The sequence below is a fragment of the Triplophysa dalaica genome, chromosome 13 (genome assembly GCF_015846415.1).
Source record: "Triplophysa dalaica isolate WHDGS20190420 chromosome 13, ASM1584641v1, whole genome shotgun sequence".
Classification (NCBI taxonomy): domain Eukaryota; kingdom Metazoa; phylum Chordata; class Actinopteri; order Cypriniformes; family Nemacheilidae; genus Triplophysa; species Triplophysa dalaica.
Genome location: NC_079554.1, coordinates 14,745,800 through 14,762,271, shown reverse-complemented (window position 1 = coordinate 14,762,271; position 16,472 = coordinate 14,745,800). Strand labels below are relative to the sequence as shown.

The following is a 16,472-nucleotide window of genomic DNA, read 5'->3' as shown; positions in this document are numbered from 1 at the left end:
TTTAACTGCTTAGTTTTGTGAGGAGGAAGAGGCTTTATGATAAGACATAAAGAGAAACCCAAAGGCCAGACAATTTAGATGACAACCAATAAGGCAGCACATTCATTCTCTCAAGCTTGTGTTTATGAGTGTTTAATGTTTTAAACTGCCGTAAAGAGATGTCACAATGTGCACAATTGAATAGAGATGTCACAATGCAGAATAAAATACAAAACCTGAAATCTCAATTAGAGAACTCTACATAATTTTTTGCCAACCGGTTTAGACTTTACTGTTAAACGTCAAATGTAATGCTTTGTGTAAAGCTTTTACTTAAAGCTGAAAATATCCACATAATCACACTATGCTAGGCATTTAAGCACGCTTATAATCATGTCGATTTTACACGGCAAATGCAGTAATTCTTGCAAATGCTTAAAACATAACAGACTAGAATAAACAATGCGTTGTTTTAAGACCCAAAGAATTTAAAGGACCATTTCACTGTTGTATAACTACATTTTATATAAAAATATAAGGATGTGAAGGGAGCGAGAAAGAAAAAGTTTGAAGCAATTTTGAGATTTAAGCGGCATCTAATGGTAAGGTTGCGAATTGCAACCAACGGCTCATTATTTTACACACGGTGTATGTAGATAGAAATAGCTCATTCTAAGGTAAGAAAAACGTAATCCCTCCATTATGTAAGCTCTTTATACACCTCTGAAGATATAGTTATGTAAAGTATATTGCATTTCTGTCAAAATTACACACTGGACCTATAAGAAATAGTATTTAATACAAACCACTTTCTACTGCCACATGTGATCTTTCATAAATAATAATCATACACTTTTTGTTAGGCAAAGAAAACATTGCTTCTTTCTGAACTCAACCCCTCTATTATAGGCGCAGTAATGGTACATGTGGTTGGGCAAAAACGCCTTGTTCGTTTCGCAACAAAAAAAACTAATAAAACAGAAGAGAAACACACCACACTGTGAGGGCTTGTGGGTGCCTTCTGTCACCGGATCATGTGTTAAATCATTTACTTTCTGTGCAATATTTCAACTTAATGTTGAAGGCAAAAAGATTCATTTGCTGCCTCAGTTACAGCACGTTGTGAATACAGACTATAAAGTATGCCCAAACATTTTCCATTTATACTGAATATCCACTAAAGAATACGAAAGTGTGTTTACAGAAACATTTCCAGTAGAAACATATTTTGCATATTCTAAATTAATCTGTTGTAGTTGTTAATTGTGTTTTAAATTAAGTGATAAGTGCAATTTTTGGAACATGAACAAATGTTTACCCTGGAAAAAAAAATACCCTGGATGAAAAGTGATTTCAACTTTGCAAAACAAAAAGGGAAATTAAAAGAACAGGCAGGTGGTCTTACTGCCAACTGTCAAAAGTCTGTTTAGTTTTTGAACAAGACAATAAATCTATCAATCTAGTATGGAAGACAATAAAACATTGCTTATTTGGGATGTAAATAACAAGACCACATGGAATGAGAATAAGGACCTAAATAGAGCAAACAAGAAAAGGGGTCACATTTCCCGAGGAAATATAATTCTGGAAAAAGACAGAGTGGTGTCAAAAAATAAGTAGCAGACAGATAGGCTGGTGAGAAGAGGGAGGGCTGAGCTTGATGAATAGATGTTGGTATTTTCCTTCTTTTCTTCCAGAAGCTTAAGAAACACTATCCCGATTGCAAGTATTTCTACTTTACGAGCCATGCTGGAAGGAAGCGAACTCTGGCATTCTGTAGTTAAAAAGGGAAAAGTAGGCCACACCAAAACGTGCCATCAGTCTGAGTTGGAAAAAGAGTGATCGTTAAAGGCTTTTTCCAATGAACAGGCAGAATTGAGAACAAATTGGTTGACATTTCTGCTGCACCTGAAGCCTCGGGTCTGTTTTCAAGCTCATGGAAGATGCAGCTTTGGCATCGTACAAAGCGAGCTCGTGTCTGCTAGTGCCTGATGCTGAACTGACGCTGAACATCAGGCTTTTTTCAAACCACAGGCCTTTGACAGATTCAAATGAATGCCTGGAGACATCTTGACACTTTTCACCTAGCAATTCAATAACTCATAATCATCTTAAATTCCTAATAGCTCATTTCATTTCAAATTTGATTGACATGTAAGGAATGTGGGTAAGAGAAACAGGGGGAGATTTGTTTTACCATCCTCATGGGTCATGTTTTGTGCTGTCTTTCATACGTTTCAAATGGCACCACACATCTGGACACTAAAGGAACCTTTAGGATCAAAAAGCTTCACCGGCCCCTGACCCATTCCGAGCAATATCAGAAGAAAAATTACAATTAAACCTTAACTGGAGAGAACTCTTCATTTTTCAGGAAATGAGTTATAGACTCATTCTCCTGTATTACGAGATTAAAAGAAAAGCATCAGCAGTGGCCATAACCTGACAGAACAATTTGATTTGAAGATATGAACCCACAAAAGAAAAAATCCCTGTTTCACTTGGCCGCAACCTCTTCAAATTGCTTGTGCATGTGCTTTGGATACCTTGTGAATTCCTTTACCGTACACTTGTCTCTGGTTGTATATAAATAATTGTGTCTGTGATTGGAATATGAACACAAAGGACAGACTTTTGGTATGCATGGACATGGAAAAACTGTGTAAGCTGTTCACTAACGCAAGACAGATTTGAAGTTTCTTATCAGTACGTTTTGACTACACAGATAATGTAATTCACTCTGGCACACATCAAGGCATTATTCTCAAATTAAAATAACTAATAATTATTCATCAGAGCAAAAGGTTATGTTAATCACGTAACTCAATGTGTCAGAGACAATATCACAAGAGGAAGTAGCAGTCAGGAAACATTTCAGTCACGTGTCATTTTACTTGGTGGAAAATAATAATGGGAGGATGTTTCATGCATGTATATATCAATGTATAACGCATTTTCAAGTTTGAAGAGAACGTCTTCGTACAATTAAAATAAGATGTTCTTTGGCGCCCTCTGCTGTTGCCACAAGGAAAAGCTAGAAGCACACAAGGCTTATCTTGTATACTCCTATTGCGCCTACACCTGAATACACAAGTTATAACTCGGCTCCACGTCTTTACGAAACTCTATTAAAATCGCATATTTCGTTCAGAACTGGCAGACATCCTCTGACAAAAATAAAAGTTAAAATATATATGCATTAAAAAATCAATAAAGAAAACTGTCACGATGCATGTGCTCACTTTTGTACTTATATTATCCCAAATGTTTTTTAACAATCTTTAATTCCAGAGAAATGATCAATTATATCCAACTTTCTCTCACAACGTCATCAAGTAACCCCTGATTTGAATTTGCGACCTCTAGCGGCGAAAATACATATGTTGTCTTAAATGCTGTTATTTACTTCTCTTTAAATAATACACGTCCAAAGGTTTAAATAATAAAATAAAGTGACCACAAACAAGATGTCAATTTCAAACAACCTTTTAATTTAAATGTACTCAAAACATACATATTTTCTTTCATTAATGACAACTCATGCTTCGATTTTCTCTGTACAGTAAAGGAGCTTGTTAAGCAGTAACCATTCTGTAATTTTACAGAGTTTAGTTTAGTTTGGTAGTTGAATTATGGTCAGATTTGTGCGCTTTGACTGTATATATGGACACTCTGCTCTTTTTTATTTTTCAAGTGTGGTGTAAATTATTTCTTGGCAGCTTGGAAACGCTCACTGACATTCTCCCAGTTCACAACATTCCAGATGGCCTTAACATAGTCCGGTCTAACGTTCTTGTACTGGAGATAGTATGCATGCTCCCAGACATCTATTCCAAGCAGTGGGACGAGACCTCAAATTTAAAAGGGAAACAGAGTAAAGAACAATGCTTTCAGCAAAACAACTGCTTCATATGTTATATTGTTTATATGAAAACCCACTAGTTACAGCGTAAATTTGGTTCCATTAAATATCTATTTGTTCACGTAGAAGCCACCTTTACCTGTACTGCCCTGCAAAGGATCTTGGTTAGCACAAGCAGCGATCCTCAGCCTTCCGCTGTCTTTATCATAGCCCAGCCAACCCCAGCCTGAGCCCTGAACAGCCACCGTGGCAGCAGACATCTTCTCCTTCATCTTTTGAAATGAGCCCAAGTCACGCTTAATAGCCTCCAGGAGGTCACCTACAAAATGTATAAAACTTATAATATACTACTATATATTTTTATCTGACATCTCAGATTTACTTATATGTACAATATGGCACGATCTTACCCTGTGGTTCTCCTCCACCATTCGGTGAAAGATTTGTCCAGAATATAGCGTGATTAATATGACCGCCACCGTTAAATTTCAATGCAGGCTGAAGGGACACTTGGGTTGTAACGTCACCTGAATCACATTAAGAAAAACGTATTTAGTAGATTTCTTATATGCTGTGTAGGAGCTTCCCAGAAAGGTTTTCCAAATTCTGCTTAAAGCAAATTCTTCTGTACACACCCTTTGCGAGTGCCTCCTTATATTTCTCCTCCGTGATGTTGAGGTTGTTGACGTACGTTGCGTGATGTTTGCTGTGGTGCAGCTGCATGATCTCAGCACAGATGTGAGGTTCAAGCGCACCATAGTCATATGGGAGGTCAGGGAGTGTGTGCTTCTGTCTGGAGGCCACAGCACCTAAGATGGGGTTCAAGGTGGCAGCGCACCTAGAATGGACATAAAAAAAAGACACATTTCTCACTTTCTAGAAATATTATAGCAAAGTGGGTGTGTAAGAATAGACACACACATCATTTGCATATGTTTCTAAAGACTGGTAATGTATATGCAACAGTTTGGAAGGATACACCCATTGTATTAAGAAATCCAGTAGTGAGTTCACACAAGGTTGTTGTTACGTGACCAGACCACACTTCTAACATTAGAAATTGCCAGAACAAAACCGAATGTGCCAGCCGGTGTAAGTTAGTTTCAAACACCAAAAGTTGCAACGAAATATGAAAAGTTGACCCTACACTTGTATAATAAGGACACGGCTTGTTGTGTTGTTAGCCCAACGACATAAATACGCATTATTCAACGAACTCGAAATATCACTGTGAAATTAAACTGCGGTGAAATCGCAATCTGTAATAGAAATGCGTTGATAATGCCAAACTAAACGCTTCGTTCCTGTACCAAAGACAAACCCATATCGCCATTGCTTTTTAAACAACCCAGCACGAATATTTAGTTAACTGTACATTATGTGCGAGTTTTGTTTATTAAACTTCAGGTAACTTTACCTGCGAACATATCCGACTCTGCACAGCATGCTGTAGCTCGTCATACACCGCCACACATGTACTCAATCGACAAATCTACGCCTGCCCAATTGCCTGCCCTTGAAACTTCAAGTTGGGCTAGAGCGTACCACTATTTCAAAATAGGGGTCCGGTACGATAAATTATTATTTTTATTGTTTATTAACAACGATGTAACGTATGTTTTATATATACATATATATATAAAAGTGATTATTTAAATATTGTAGTTTAGATATTTCAAAGGAACAACATTTTGTGGACAAACTGGGTTGGTTTACAGAATCCGTGCACACCCAGTTGATAATGTCAATTGGTGTGATTCAGCTAGGCGCTAGTAGGCCTTGACAGTGAGAGTTGCTTAGCACGGAATCATGTAGTTTAAGAAACACAATGGTTGTTATTATTTAACAAGATTTGGAATTAAGTTGTATCTCACAAAAGAGTTTCACTGTAACAGCAAAGCAGCTGATTTGTTTAGAACTACACGATGACGAACGAAGCTTTAAATATAAATACGCACGACTAAAAAAATGCGATGCACGGTGTCTCATAAAACTAAAAAGACAAACAAATACGTTGAAAGACATGAAGGTAAAATGAAAGCACGTATGGGAACATATTGGTGGTGATGTGCTCCTCCCCCTTAACTGATGCGGTGCGGCGGAACATCGCACACGCTGGGTATGGTGGACGGACTCCCCCACGTCTAAATAAAAAACGCACCTTTTCTCCAACCAGCGAGAAATATATAAGTCAACATAACCGCGCAAGAATAAATTGAGAGAATTCCACGTCGTTCTGTACAAAGTGAAACGGGACTGGTAAGTATTTGGGGAATATTTGGTTACTTTGGATATAGTGCTGTTTCTCGGAGAAGGAGAGCCTCTTCCTTCTCCGCCATTTTGTGACAGAGATAACAGCTCCAACAACGCGCCGGCACATTTTTCATTCCACCAGTTGTTCCTGATATAATTCATTGATTTAACCTTGAGGAGAATCTGAAGTTTATTCTCTGTAAGCTTAATATTTTCCCCGACACGTATGTGCACCTTAAGTTATGAGCGTATTAGATTCGCGCGTTTGTTTGTAGCCCACAGCGTTTAGCATGTCAACTCAAAGCAGGCGCGCTTGTTTTTCTTCATCTCAGCTCGGTGCATTTGATCATACTTTAATAAGCTAATTTTTTTATTTTGCCCGCCACATGTATGTTGCTATTGCATTAAAATTAAGGATTTGCAATTATAACAGTTAAGCGAAGATGCATGTAATGCACGAGCAATGGGCTAGTGTATTTCCCGGTTAGAGGAGCAATTTAATTTCCCCGAAGAAGGAACTTTGTCTTTCTTTCTTTCGTCACAATGTTTGATGAAGAATTATTCAAAATTTACAACTACGAAGACTGCTTTTGAAAGAGACAAATTATATCTGTGAAATGTATGCAAAATTACATAATAATTGGACCGCTGGCCTGTATTTGCAATGTGTAGGCGTGAGAAATCCATGCAGCTCTCTAGATATTTGCTGCATTATATCATGAAAGGCTTTTTCTGAGTGTTGTAACATTTCATTTTCTGTCCCTTGCAGAGATCAGAATGACCAATGAAGAACCTCTCCCGAAGAAGGTGAGCTCGTTTTCACATCCCTAAAGATGAATAAAAATCTCTCTCACTTAAGTAACTAGCCTCATAAATCTTTGTTTCCATTTTATGTGTTTACAGGTTCGCCTCAATGAATCCGACATGAAGACCTTGACACGAGAGGAACTGTGTTCTCGGTGTGTAAAAGACTCCTGTTACGTGACAATCTATGAGAATATGAGCAGTGAAGCTGACTATGTATTTATATGTTTTCCTGGATTTAGGTGGAAGCAGCATGAGGCTTACGTCCAGATGATCGAGGCGAAATATGCAGATTTAAACTGTAAGTTTGCATATCCCTAATGTTCTGAATTATTAATATGCATGGATGTCCGGCTAAGAAAACTTGATGTTTTTAAATAATGCATCCGTTTCATGTTCAATTGCCTGCAGCCAATGATGTGACGGGCTTAAAGGAGTCTGAGGAGAAGCTCAAGCAGCAACAGCAGGAGTCTGCTCGCAGAGAGAACATTCTGGTTATGAGGCTTGCTACAAAGGAGCAGGAAATGCAAGAGTGCACAGTAAGTGTAAATTTATGTTTTAAGTATTGCATGTTGGTCAGTTATCTATGGACGCATGTCTAATGGATGCTAAACTTCTCTGTTTTCCATCAATTAATATTTACTTTCACTACGAAATAGTGAAATAACAGCCTTCCACTCAAATGCATTGCCACGTGTTGGTCATGCAAATTAAACCCCGGTATTGTTATTATAATAGATGGAGAAATGACAATATTGCCACTGTTATTATCTCAGACTTTCCATTCATTAAAGGAACAAATCATGATTTAATCTTGACTTTGATGAAAAATGTGTCAAATGCATTGACAGACTGTGCAGAGTAGATGATGACCACAGCAATGCAAACGTTTTGCCAATTTTGAAGTTGTTGCAGGTCCAGAAGATCGATCAATTTGAGTCAATGATAAACTTAATCGAACATTCAGACTCCTGCGTTCAGTGTTATGTCAGGCTACATATTTTAGAAATGAAACGGCAATATTAACCAACTGTTGTATTTTCAAAGCGCTGCTTAATAATATTCCAGCTTCAAAGCGAGTTTAGACATTTTAAACAGTTGGGGGCATCATATGCCTTCATTGACTGATGGTTCAAACGCTTGGATTCTAATTGTTTTTCTTATCCGGCAGACCCAAATCCAGTATCTGAAGCAAGTCCAGCAACCGAATGCGGCTCAACTGAGATCGTCCATGGTAGACCCTGCCATCAACTTATTTTTCCACAAAATGAAGGCTGAACTGGAACAGACTAAAGACAAACTGGAGCAAGCCCAAAATGAACTGAGTGCCTGGAAATTTACACCTGATAGGTAAACTAAAATAACTCCCCCCTCCAAACAAAAAGTCAAGACTTTCCTGATTCACCCCCCACCTTCTCCTCTGCAGGAGTGCAGATAACGGTGGGGGAAGACTGAAATGTTTTGCTCGCAACGAGATGCAGACTTTAAAGCCAAAACTCGAAAGACATTTTTCTTTTGTATTGTCATACATACCGTAATGTAAAGTCAGAACAAAGCGCAACAGTTTTGGTCAGGTGACACTTTTGTTTCAGCTCTCTCACACCCCTCATGGTACAGAAGCCTGAAGGAATCGGGACTGTTCCTGAAGAGGTGGTCACCGTGGAAACGCCCCCTTCTGACAGCCCATATTAGAAAGTTTCCTGTGAGAGACTTGAGCGCAGCGTTGGCTCTGGAGCTGATTGAACTGTAGTTTAATGCTCACTTATTGAACATTTAAAACATGACACGGCCTTACTAAACGTGTTGCTGAGGAATATGCCCCCATTTAAACTCTTGAGACTGGTTAAGAATCTAGAATGTAACACAGGGAGGCGGGAATGTAGAGTGATGCAATGAAATGGGGATGAGTTAATCACAATCATAAGACTTTGGGGGCCTTTGGTATGATGTAAGACTTTGGGGGAGGAATGAGACTCTGATCTGCAAAGACATTGCTATATGTTCATCTCACAGGTGCGACTTACGGTACAGTGTCTAACTTTCTTTTTTTGTGTTCGTAATATACTTTGTTTTTGCTCTGGAAATGCACCTTGCATTTACAGCAGTATGGTCAAAGTGAACCCTCTTTCTGATTGGCTGTTCCGCTGCTGCAGATGCAAATCTGAATGTTCTTTTCAATGTGAATGCCAATGTGCAGTGTGTGTCATAGGAAACTATTCAAGCTGTTCAAATGTCTGTGTATGATGATTTTGTACTTCATCTCCGGTAACTTATCCACTTTTAATTTTCAGTAACCCAGTATGGATTATTTTCTGTTAATTTTTCTCGAGACACATTTAGTGCCTTTGCAGCTTCAAAAAAGAGGTATTAAATGTTAACCAATTGTTATATTTTAAACTTGAGGACAGTTGTTCTTGGTTTAGGCCATTTTATTTGTTACCAAAGCTATCGACATCTGGTCTGTTTAAAATGGTCTGCTCAGAAATGACTAAGTAAATCCAGAGAGGTTTGAAATAGCAGTGGGTTTTTTTCTAGAAAATAGTCCAAGTTTGACCTCAGTATTTTCAATATTAAATTGGGGTCTTGCTCAGAATCTTTGCCAAGTGATTTTTGGATCGTAATGTTCGTAGTTTTATTATATTTGGCAGAGTGACCATTAAATTCAAGGTTGTGCTGAATATTAGTATAGTTTACAGTGTTGCATGTACTCTCCATTTGCATTATAATATGCACCATAGTATAGATTTAACAATAGGTTGTAATACAGATTTAAAGTTTTCTTGAAATACCTCAAATGAATTACAAATAGCCCCATTATGAGTTTTATCTTACTGATTATACAGACAATTGCATTAGCCACTGTGGAAATACTCCAAAGACAAAAAAATATACTGTAAATTGTTTATGAGCCTCTACAATAATAGAAAGCCTCAGTTGATGCTATTTTTTTCTAACATGTGATTAATTCTTTGGTTTTGGTTAAGAATTTTTAAAAAGGTAGGTATGAAAGTTTGGTAACAGTGGTTTTCATTACATCTCTACTTTTGAATCTTGAATTGTTTCGTTATTTTGGTTCTCTGATGATTGTTTTAAATGTGTTCAAGATCTCCTACTTTTAACTTGTAGTCTGAAAACTGTTCAACCATTTCTTCCTAGAATTGTTGAATTGTCATTTCTCAACAAACACATACCAATGTTGCCGTTGGAGTTATTTTTGTACATTATTTCTTGCTGGCTAATCTTACCACAAGTTTGTTAATGCGTTGGCCACATGTGTTGACCCTGTGGCCATGTTCACGATGTGATGTTAGACTTGTTTCCCTTGCAGCCAGACTGGTAAGAAGCTGATGGCGAAATGTCGCATGCTGATCCAGGAGAATCAGGAGTTGGGCAGACAACTGTCTCAGGGGCGCATCGCCCAGCTGGAGGCTGAGCTCGCCTTGCAGAAGAAATACAGCGAAGAACTCAAGAGCAGCCAAGATGGTAAGCGAAAGTCTTTCTGGTGCATCATTCAACAACATCTACTCTGCCATGTTCTTGTTGGTGTTTAGAAAACTCACTCCGTCTTCTCTTTTTTTACATGTGCGTTTGCATGGTCCAGAACTGAATGACTTTATTATTCAGCTGGATGAGGAGGTGGAGGGCATGCAGAGCACCATCCTGGTTCTTCAGCAGCAGCTGAAAGAGACCAAACACCAGATGTCTCAGATGTCCCAGGTCCAAGGAACTTCTAGTGGGGCTGGTCTATGCAGAACTTCACCTTCAGCTGCCTCTGATCCTTCTATTCTAAGCGAAGCAGCAAACACCTCATCTGTGGGGAAAGACTGCGGAAGAGTGTCCAACGGACCCTCCAATGGGAACTCGTCTCAGAGGGGTGCTTCCGGGTCCAGCCTGTACAGGGAAGCAAGCAGTGCAGATGAAGATTACCCACCTTCACCCTCTGTGTCCAGCCCCACCCATGGTGGTATGTCAAAACTCTCCAACCACTCGGAAGATGCGGTAAGCCAGAGGGGCGGAGACGGGTATGTGACTCAGCTAAGTGCCGGCTATGAGAGCGTGGACTCACCTACAGGCAGCGAGACGTCAGTGACCCAACACTCTAATGATACAGACTCCAATGCCGACTCCCATGAGGCCGCCGCTGTCTCCAAAGGCAGCAGGACTGCGGGTATGCGGCACAGCACTCAGAATGGCCTGGACTCAAGTGCAGCCACCAAAGCCTCCAGTGCGTCCACAGGGTCTGTTTTGTAACATTCTTATAAGTTCAGTGTTTCAATTTTTAAGTTACTTGTGACAAACAAGAAAGTCTCACACTTCAGGCCAGTTAGTTCTTGTTTGAGAATGTGATTTTTTTTTTTCTACCTGACCACCCATCATAACCCATTTCAGTGCATCTGCAACACGCTCAACGCTGATTACGTTTGTAAAATGAGCAACGTTAAGTTTGTATATCTGATTTTTTAAGAATGATTTTTAAAGCATTTTCCTCTGGTGAAATAATATAAACCTGGTTCTGAACTGTTCATTTGCTCATTCGCTGGAACCAGAAATCCTTTAGCAATGTGTGATGTACCATAATGCTCCATTAAGTCTTGAAGATGTGAGTTCAGAGAGTCCTTAGTTTCCTGATGTTGACTTTTTTGTTCCTCTACATTGCGAGAAAACAGTTGTTTGACTTGTGTGTAGTTTTTGAGATGTATCTTGTTATATTCAGTTAAATTCAACCCTTTTCATGTACTGACCAAATATCAATAAAGAGTTTTAATATGACTCAAGCTTTCTTTTGATACTCTCCTTTTAATTAATGCCCGTCAATGATTAAAATGACCATTATATCAGTATTGATTTGTGGAATAATATTTCAATGCTTAAATTTTCAGGACCTAGTATTAAAATGCGTTTATTCAGTATATAAACTGACTTGGAAAATATGTTGTGTTTGATTAGAAGTGGGACAAAATGTTGCCTGTTTGTTAACCATCCACGCCATTAGACGGCGCTATCCTAAAATAAAAATAAAGGGACTTTGAAAGATCTCTGTCTTGATGCTTTCGTGCTTCCGTACATTAAATGAATAAGCCTGTATGAGGGAAGAGGCTCCACCGGTCAAGCAGCATATATCAGCCAGCCCTCCGGAGATAACAAGGAACCTATTATACAGCAGCAAAGATGAACACCGACGCGATTGTTGTCGTTTCTGCCGCAAGAACTCCTATAGGTAAAGCCAATCTCAGGTGTCAGATCTGTGTTTTATTCAATGCTTATCACCTTCTTCCGGTTGCAGTTTCTTGTCTTGTACTACAACTACTTAACAAATTAGACAACGTTATTACATTACTCTGCTTATAAAATAACTTAACTAATTGGGTGATTGAACCGACAAAATCGGGTACATGTGCAAAACTGTAGTTTTATTATGTCGTCAAAACAGGTGTAGTTTCTTTATCTTACTGGACGCTTGTTGGTTGTTAAACGACAACGACTTGTAGCGTCACTGTGACGCGACAAGCGGTAGAACGGTTCTGATTGGTTGTTTACCGTTCTCCCCAGCGTTCTCTTCCCTCTGATTGGTTCATTAATTGTAGCGCCATGAGCAGGAGAAATTATATTACTTATTTTTGCAACAAACAAAATTACTTATTAACAAAGACAAATGTTTTTTCGTCTCACAGAATTATTGACAATTTATTAAGATTTTATGAGTTATGATATTGCATATTTTAAACATAAATACAGTATTAAAATACTTTTTTGTAATCCTCTCACAGTTTATTTACCACATGACTGACTAAATGCTGTTTTTTTTGTTGCCAATTTCTTATAAATTATTGTAATTGTTAATCATTTGTGTAAATAATGATTTAATCATAAGGTTTATATGAAAATAATATATCGTAAAACATGCATAAGTAGCTATGTTTCCATTTTTATTCAAAGGGTCATTCAATGGAGCCCTTAGTAGTGTACCCCTCCATGAACTTGGGACAGTAGTCATTAAAGACGTGTTGAAGAGGGCTAATTTAAAACCAGAGGAGGTCTCAGAGGTCATCATGGGACATGTTCTCACTGCAGGTACAGATAAAGGAATGAACGCAGTCAACTGTTTTAGTATTCACACACTTATCATGGCATTACAGTGTGTTAACTTCTCCTGGTTTTACTTTTTTGAGGTCATGGGCAGAACCCTGCCCGGCAGGCAAGTGTTGCAGCTGGTATTCCATACTCTGTGCCAGCGTGGAGCTGTCAGATGGTGTGTGGATCTGGTCTAAAATCTGTTTGTCTTGGGGCTCAATCCATCATGACAGGAGAATCCAGTATAGTAGTAGCAGGAGGCATGGAGAGCATGAGTCGGGTAAATCCTTGTAAAGACTTCTTGAAGCTATGCATGAGGTCTTGAATGGATTTCTAACCAGTACGAAGTTGTGTTGCCTGATACATGAAGATGCAATTGTAGCATTTGCTTTGCATGTGCATCATTGTGAATAAAGATTGCGGAAGATAAAAAGTATATTGTTTGTTTGCAGGTGTACAGTTATTCACAGTGAATGAAGTTTTAAACAACGCCGCCTGCAAATGATTACCTAATTTATGCATTTTATCTGACGCCACATTCCAAACATACTATACTTATATTTCTAAATACAAAATTGTTAATGAATGCACGTTTATTGGTAAAGTATACAAGAAATATGAGCATCTTAACTGAGGAATAACCAGGCAGCACTTTGCCTACAGGCTCCTCACATACTGAATATGAGGTCAGGGGTGAAGATGGGAGATGCTGCTTTGCAGGATTCTATATTGACTGATGGACTCACAGATGCTTTTCACAACTACCACATGGGCATCACAGGTTATCTTTCATTGCAGGTTTAGGTTGCCAGCCTTTAGTCTCCCCTCTAAAAACAATGAAATTGTCTATGTTTTGTTTGTTCTTTTGCGTGTTAGCTGAAAATGTGGCCAAGCAGTGGGGTGTGACCCGTGAAGCTCAGGACCAGTTTGCAGTGACTTCACAGAACAGAACTGAAGCTGCACAGAAGGCTGGATATTTTGACCTGGAAATAGTGCCTGTCATGGTTCCATCCAGGAAAGGCAAGTGGTCTTTTTGAGCTCATGGTTTTTTTTCTAGTGGTGGAATATCTGTATAAATGCATCATTTGAAAGAAACCCAAGTTATCCTTTTCATCATATGATGTCCAAAGTAAAATCTTGTATTCTTTCAGGTCCAGTTCAAGTGAAAGTCGATGAGTTTCCTCGGCCTGGTAGTAATAATGATTCTATGTCTAAACTAAAGCCATGTTTTATAAAGGACGGTTCTGGTACGGTAACACCTGGAAATGCATCAGGTACATATATAAACCTTACACAGTTACATTGCTTCAAGCTTTTTTCATATTTAATAGTAACTGAGACTGTGTTAATTGCATTTATGTTTTCTTGGTTTATAGAAGTTCCCATAATTTCATTGGCTTTGCTTAATAGGGATAAATGATGGAGCCGCAGCCGCTGTTCTCATGAGCCAATCAGAGGCTAAGAAGCGGGGCCTAAAACCAATGGCACGGATCACATCCTGGGCTCAGGCTGGCCTTGACCCTTCAGTCATGGGCACAGGGCCCATTCCTGCTATAAGGAAAGCTGTGAGTGTCTGTTAGGTCAGAGCCTCAGAGATCTTGAAATAGATGCTACACTTACATGCAGCCAGAGAATATAAGATAATTATTATTTTTAATGATTCTTGAATAAGATTGTTTAGAATAATGAGAGAATTCGTTGAATATAACATAATTACAAAAGTACAAATTTAAAGGTTTTCTGCCATATTTCTTACCAATTTATTTAGGCTACTTTGTCTCAAACTAGCATTCTTGTCTCCACTCATACATCTAAACAAGGTTGAGAAAGCAGGATGGAAGCTGGATGAGGTCGATCTGTATGAGATAAATGAAGCTTTTGCTGCTCAGTCCATTGCAGTGGTACAGGAGCTCGGGTTAAACCGTGAAAAGGTCTGTTAGTTGATTCCTCAACTTTATACTTTGCTCCATACACCTTTACACAGCTCTATATTGACACAAACTGAAGTAACCCAATGATTTCAGTACAATAGTAAACAGAAGGTAATATCATGACCAGTCACTCTATATTTACTTTTCTTCTGTCATTCTAGTCACTAAATTACCAGGGGAGCTAAATGTGGATTTAATTTGGGTTATTTGCAATCTTGATTTGTTAGCTTTATCTATAAACTTTTATGTTTGCAGTAGTGATCAGGTGTACCCAATACACATTTCCATGTGAGTGCAGCATAGTTTAACTTTAACCCATCACATACATCTCTCTCCTTCTCTACAGGTTAATGTGTGTGGAGGAGCTATTTCTCTTGGACATCCTCTTGGTATGTCTGGTTGTAGAGTGTTGGTGACTCTGCTCCATTCACTTCAGAGGACCGGGGGGAAGAAAGGGGTTGCGTCATTGTGTATAGGTGGTGGAATGGGGATAGCCATGTGTGTAGAAAGAGAGTAAAGACAGTGTACTGTTGACATTGAACAATAACAGTAAAACATGTTTTCACAACACTACAGCAATCATATACTTGTACACTGTAAATAAAAGGGAAAAAAACAATAATCAAAATCATAAGTCTTAATAGCCAAGTCTGGTTATGTCTTATTTCGTCTCAGAGCGTCTTTACTCTCTCATAAAAAAGCAAATCTATTGTGCATAGTCTGAACACTACCATGTTCGCTTCAGTTTTAATCATTTATGGTTCGCAATATCAGCTTTTAAGACATTCCTTGTGTTATTCGTCTATGGCTGCTGAACTAATCACACCGTGGAGCTTTTATTGGTAACTGTGCAGGTCTATGTATTGCATATGAAGTATGATGAGAAACTGATTAGAATTTGTTGTGTTTATGTTCTCTCTGTATTAATTCACCAGTATGTTCAATGAAGTGAATGTGGTTCTCACAGAATGTAAAACGGGACCCAGTATTTATGTAATAGATATGACTGTCTATGCTGTTTAACAGAACTGCCTTAGCGAATGTGCCAAAAAAACTTAATTATATTGTAATCTGTGCTTCCAATAGACAGCCCTTTAATACTTTCACACTGTTGATTTTTACCTCAGGGGAAGAACTGTTTACATATATATCCCGTACTGTTTTCCTGCTTAATAAAATTGTAATTAAGTTATATGTGTAAGGGCAAATATATACAGCGTCATAAACAATTCTAGTCAATAGGGGGCGCCAAATCTCTAAATTAGTCACAATCGTTCCGTCGTTAATTGCATGCTTAGATCGCAGTGTTGCTAAAGTATTAGTGAGATCATGTTGTTTCACAGATACGTCAAAGTACATGCATAAAGCTTACATTTATATTGAAGGAAATAGTTTAACACAAATAGACTGAACACTGCTAAAAAGGATACAAAATGTAATGGATACCATTCTAAAACCCAGTATAATTATGAGTGTTATGATCCCATAAACTGAATTCAACACATTACTATTAGACAGTAGAGACACATCAGAGACCATCATGTTTTCCATTAAAACCATTTAATTCAATT

At 38.4% G+C, this 16,472-nt stretch overlaps 3 protein-coding genes across 4 annotated transcripts; 2 read left to right on the top strand and 1 right to left on the bottom strand.

Annotated features, from left to right (window-relative positions):
• Positions 1-3,449: 3,449 nt before the first annotated feature.
• sod2 (superoxide dismutase 2, mitochondrial) lies at positions 3,450-5,400 on the bottom strand. The gene is made up of 5 exons (XM_056764269.1): positions 5,259-5,400; positions 4,477-4,679; positions 4,252-4,368; positions 3,981-4,160; positions 3,450-3,830 (listed from the first exon to the last, which is right to left on the bottom strand). The coding sequence occupies exons 1-5, from the start codon at positions 5,300-5,302 to the stop codon at positions 3,685-3,687; spliced, it is 690 nt and encodes a 229-aa protein (XP_056620247.1). The 5' UTR covers positions 5,303-5,400; the 3' UTR covers positions 3,450-3,684.
• Positions 5,401-5,562: 162 nt separating this feature from the next.
• On the top strand, positions 5,563-11,668 carry wtap (WT1 associated protein). Of its 2 annotated transcripts, none has more exons than XM_056764267.1 (8): positions 5,563-6,100; positions 6,864-6,901; positions 6,998-7,053; positions 7,141-7,199; positions 7,310-7,437; positions 8,070-8,248; positions 10,227-10,381; positions 10,500-11,668. In XM_056764267.1, exons 2-8 carry the CDS (start codon positions 6,872-6,874, stop codon positions 11,147-11,149), a joined length of 1,257 nt encoding a protein of 418 aa, XP_056620245.1. In that variant the 5' UTR covers positions 5,563-6,100; positions 6,864-6,871; the 3' UTR covers positions 11,150-11,668. The 2 variants fall into 2 exon arrangements, with proteins under 2 accessions (XP_056620245.1, XP_056620246.1); XM_056764268.1 differs by lacking the exon at positions 5,563-6,100 and adding an exon at positions 6,130-6,293.
• A 309-nt stretch (positions 11,669-11,977) lies between these two features.
• acat2 (acetyl-CoA acetyltransferase 2) lies at positions 11,978-16,093 on the top strand. Its single transcript, XM_056765234.1, has 9 exons — positions 11,978-12,116; positions 12,836-12,970; positions 13,069-13,250; positions 13,634-13,751; positions 13,847-13,990; positions 14,122-14,244; positions 14,381-14,535; positions 14,791-14,901; positions 15,248-16,093. Exons 1-9 carry the CDS (start codon positions 12,068-12,070, stop codon positions 15,416-15,418), a joined length of 1,188 nt encoding a protein of 395 aa, XP_056621212.1. The 5' UTR covers positions 11,978-12,067; the 3' UTR covers positions 15,419-16,093.
• Positions 16,094-16,472: the final 379 nt, after the last annotated feature.

Bases quoted from the DNA above. Each gene is read 5' to 3' on its own strand.
- sod2 (XM_056764269.1), bottom strand. From the start codon at position 5,302: ATGACGAGCTACAGCATGCTGTGCAGAGTCGGATATGTTCGCAG. The intron at 4,369-4,476 runs GTGTGTACAGAA...AATGTGATTCAG, and splicing joins TAAGGAGGCACTCGCAAAGG to GTGACGTTACAACCCAAGTG. The intron at 4,161-4,251 runs GTAAGATCGTGC...TACATTTTGTAG, and splicing joins TGGTGGAGGAGAACCACAGG to GTGACCTCCTGGAGGCTATT.
- wtap (XM_056764267.1), top strand. From the start codon at position 6,872: ATGACCAATGAAGAACCTCTCCCGAAGAAG. The intron at 7,438-8,069 runs GTAAGTGTAAAT...CTTATCCGGCAG, and splicing joins AGGAAATGCAAGAGTGCACA to ACCCAAATCCAGTATCTGAA. The intron at 8,249-10,226 runs GTAAACTAAAAT...TTTCCCTTGCAG, and splicing joins TGGAAATTTACACCTGATAG to CCAGACTGGTAAGAAGCTGA.
- acat2 (XM_056765234.1), top strand. From the start codon at position 12,068: ATGAACACCGACGCGATTGTTGTCGTTTCTGCCGCAAGAACTCCTATA. The intron at 13,251-13,633 runs GTAAATCCTTGT...CTTTGCCTACAG, and splicing joins GCATGGAGAGCATGAGTCGG to GCTCCTCACATACTGAATAT. The intron at 14,902-15,247 runs GTCTGTTAGTTG...CCTTCTCTACAG, and splicing joins TCGGGTTAAACCGTGAAAAG to GTTAATGTGTGTGGAGGAGC.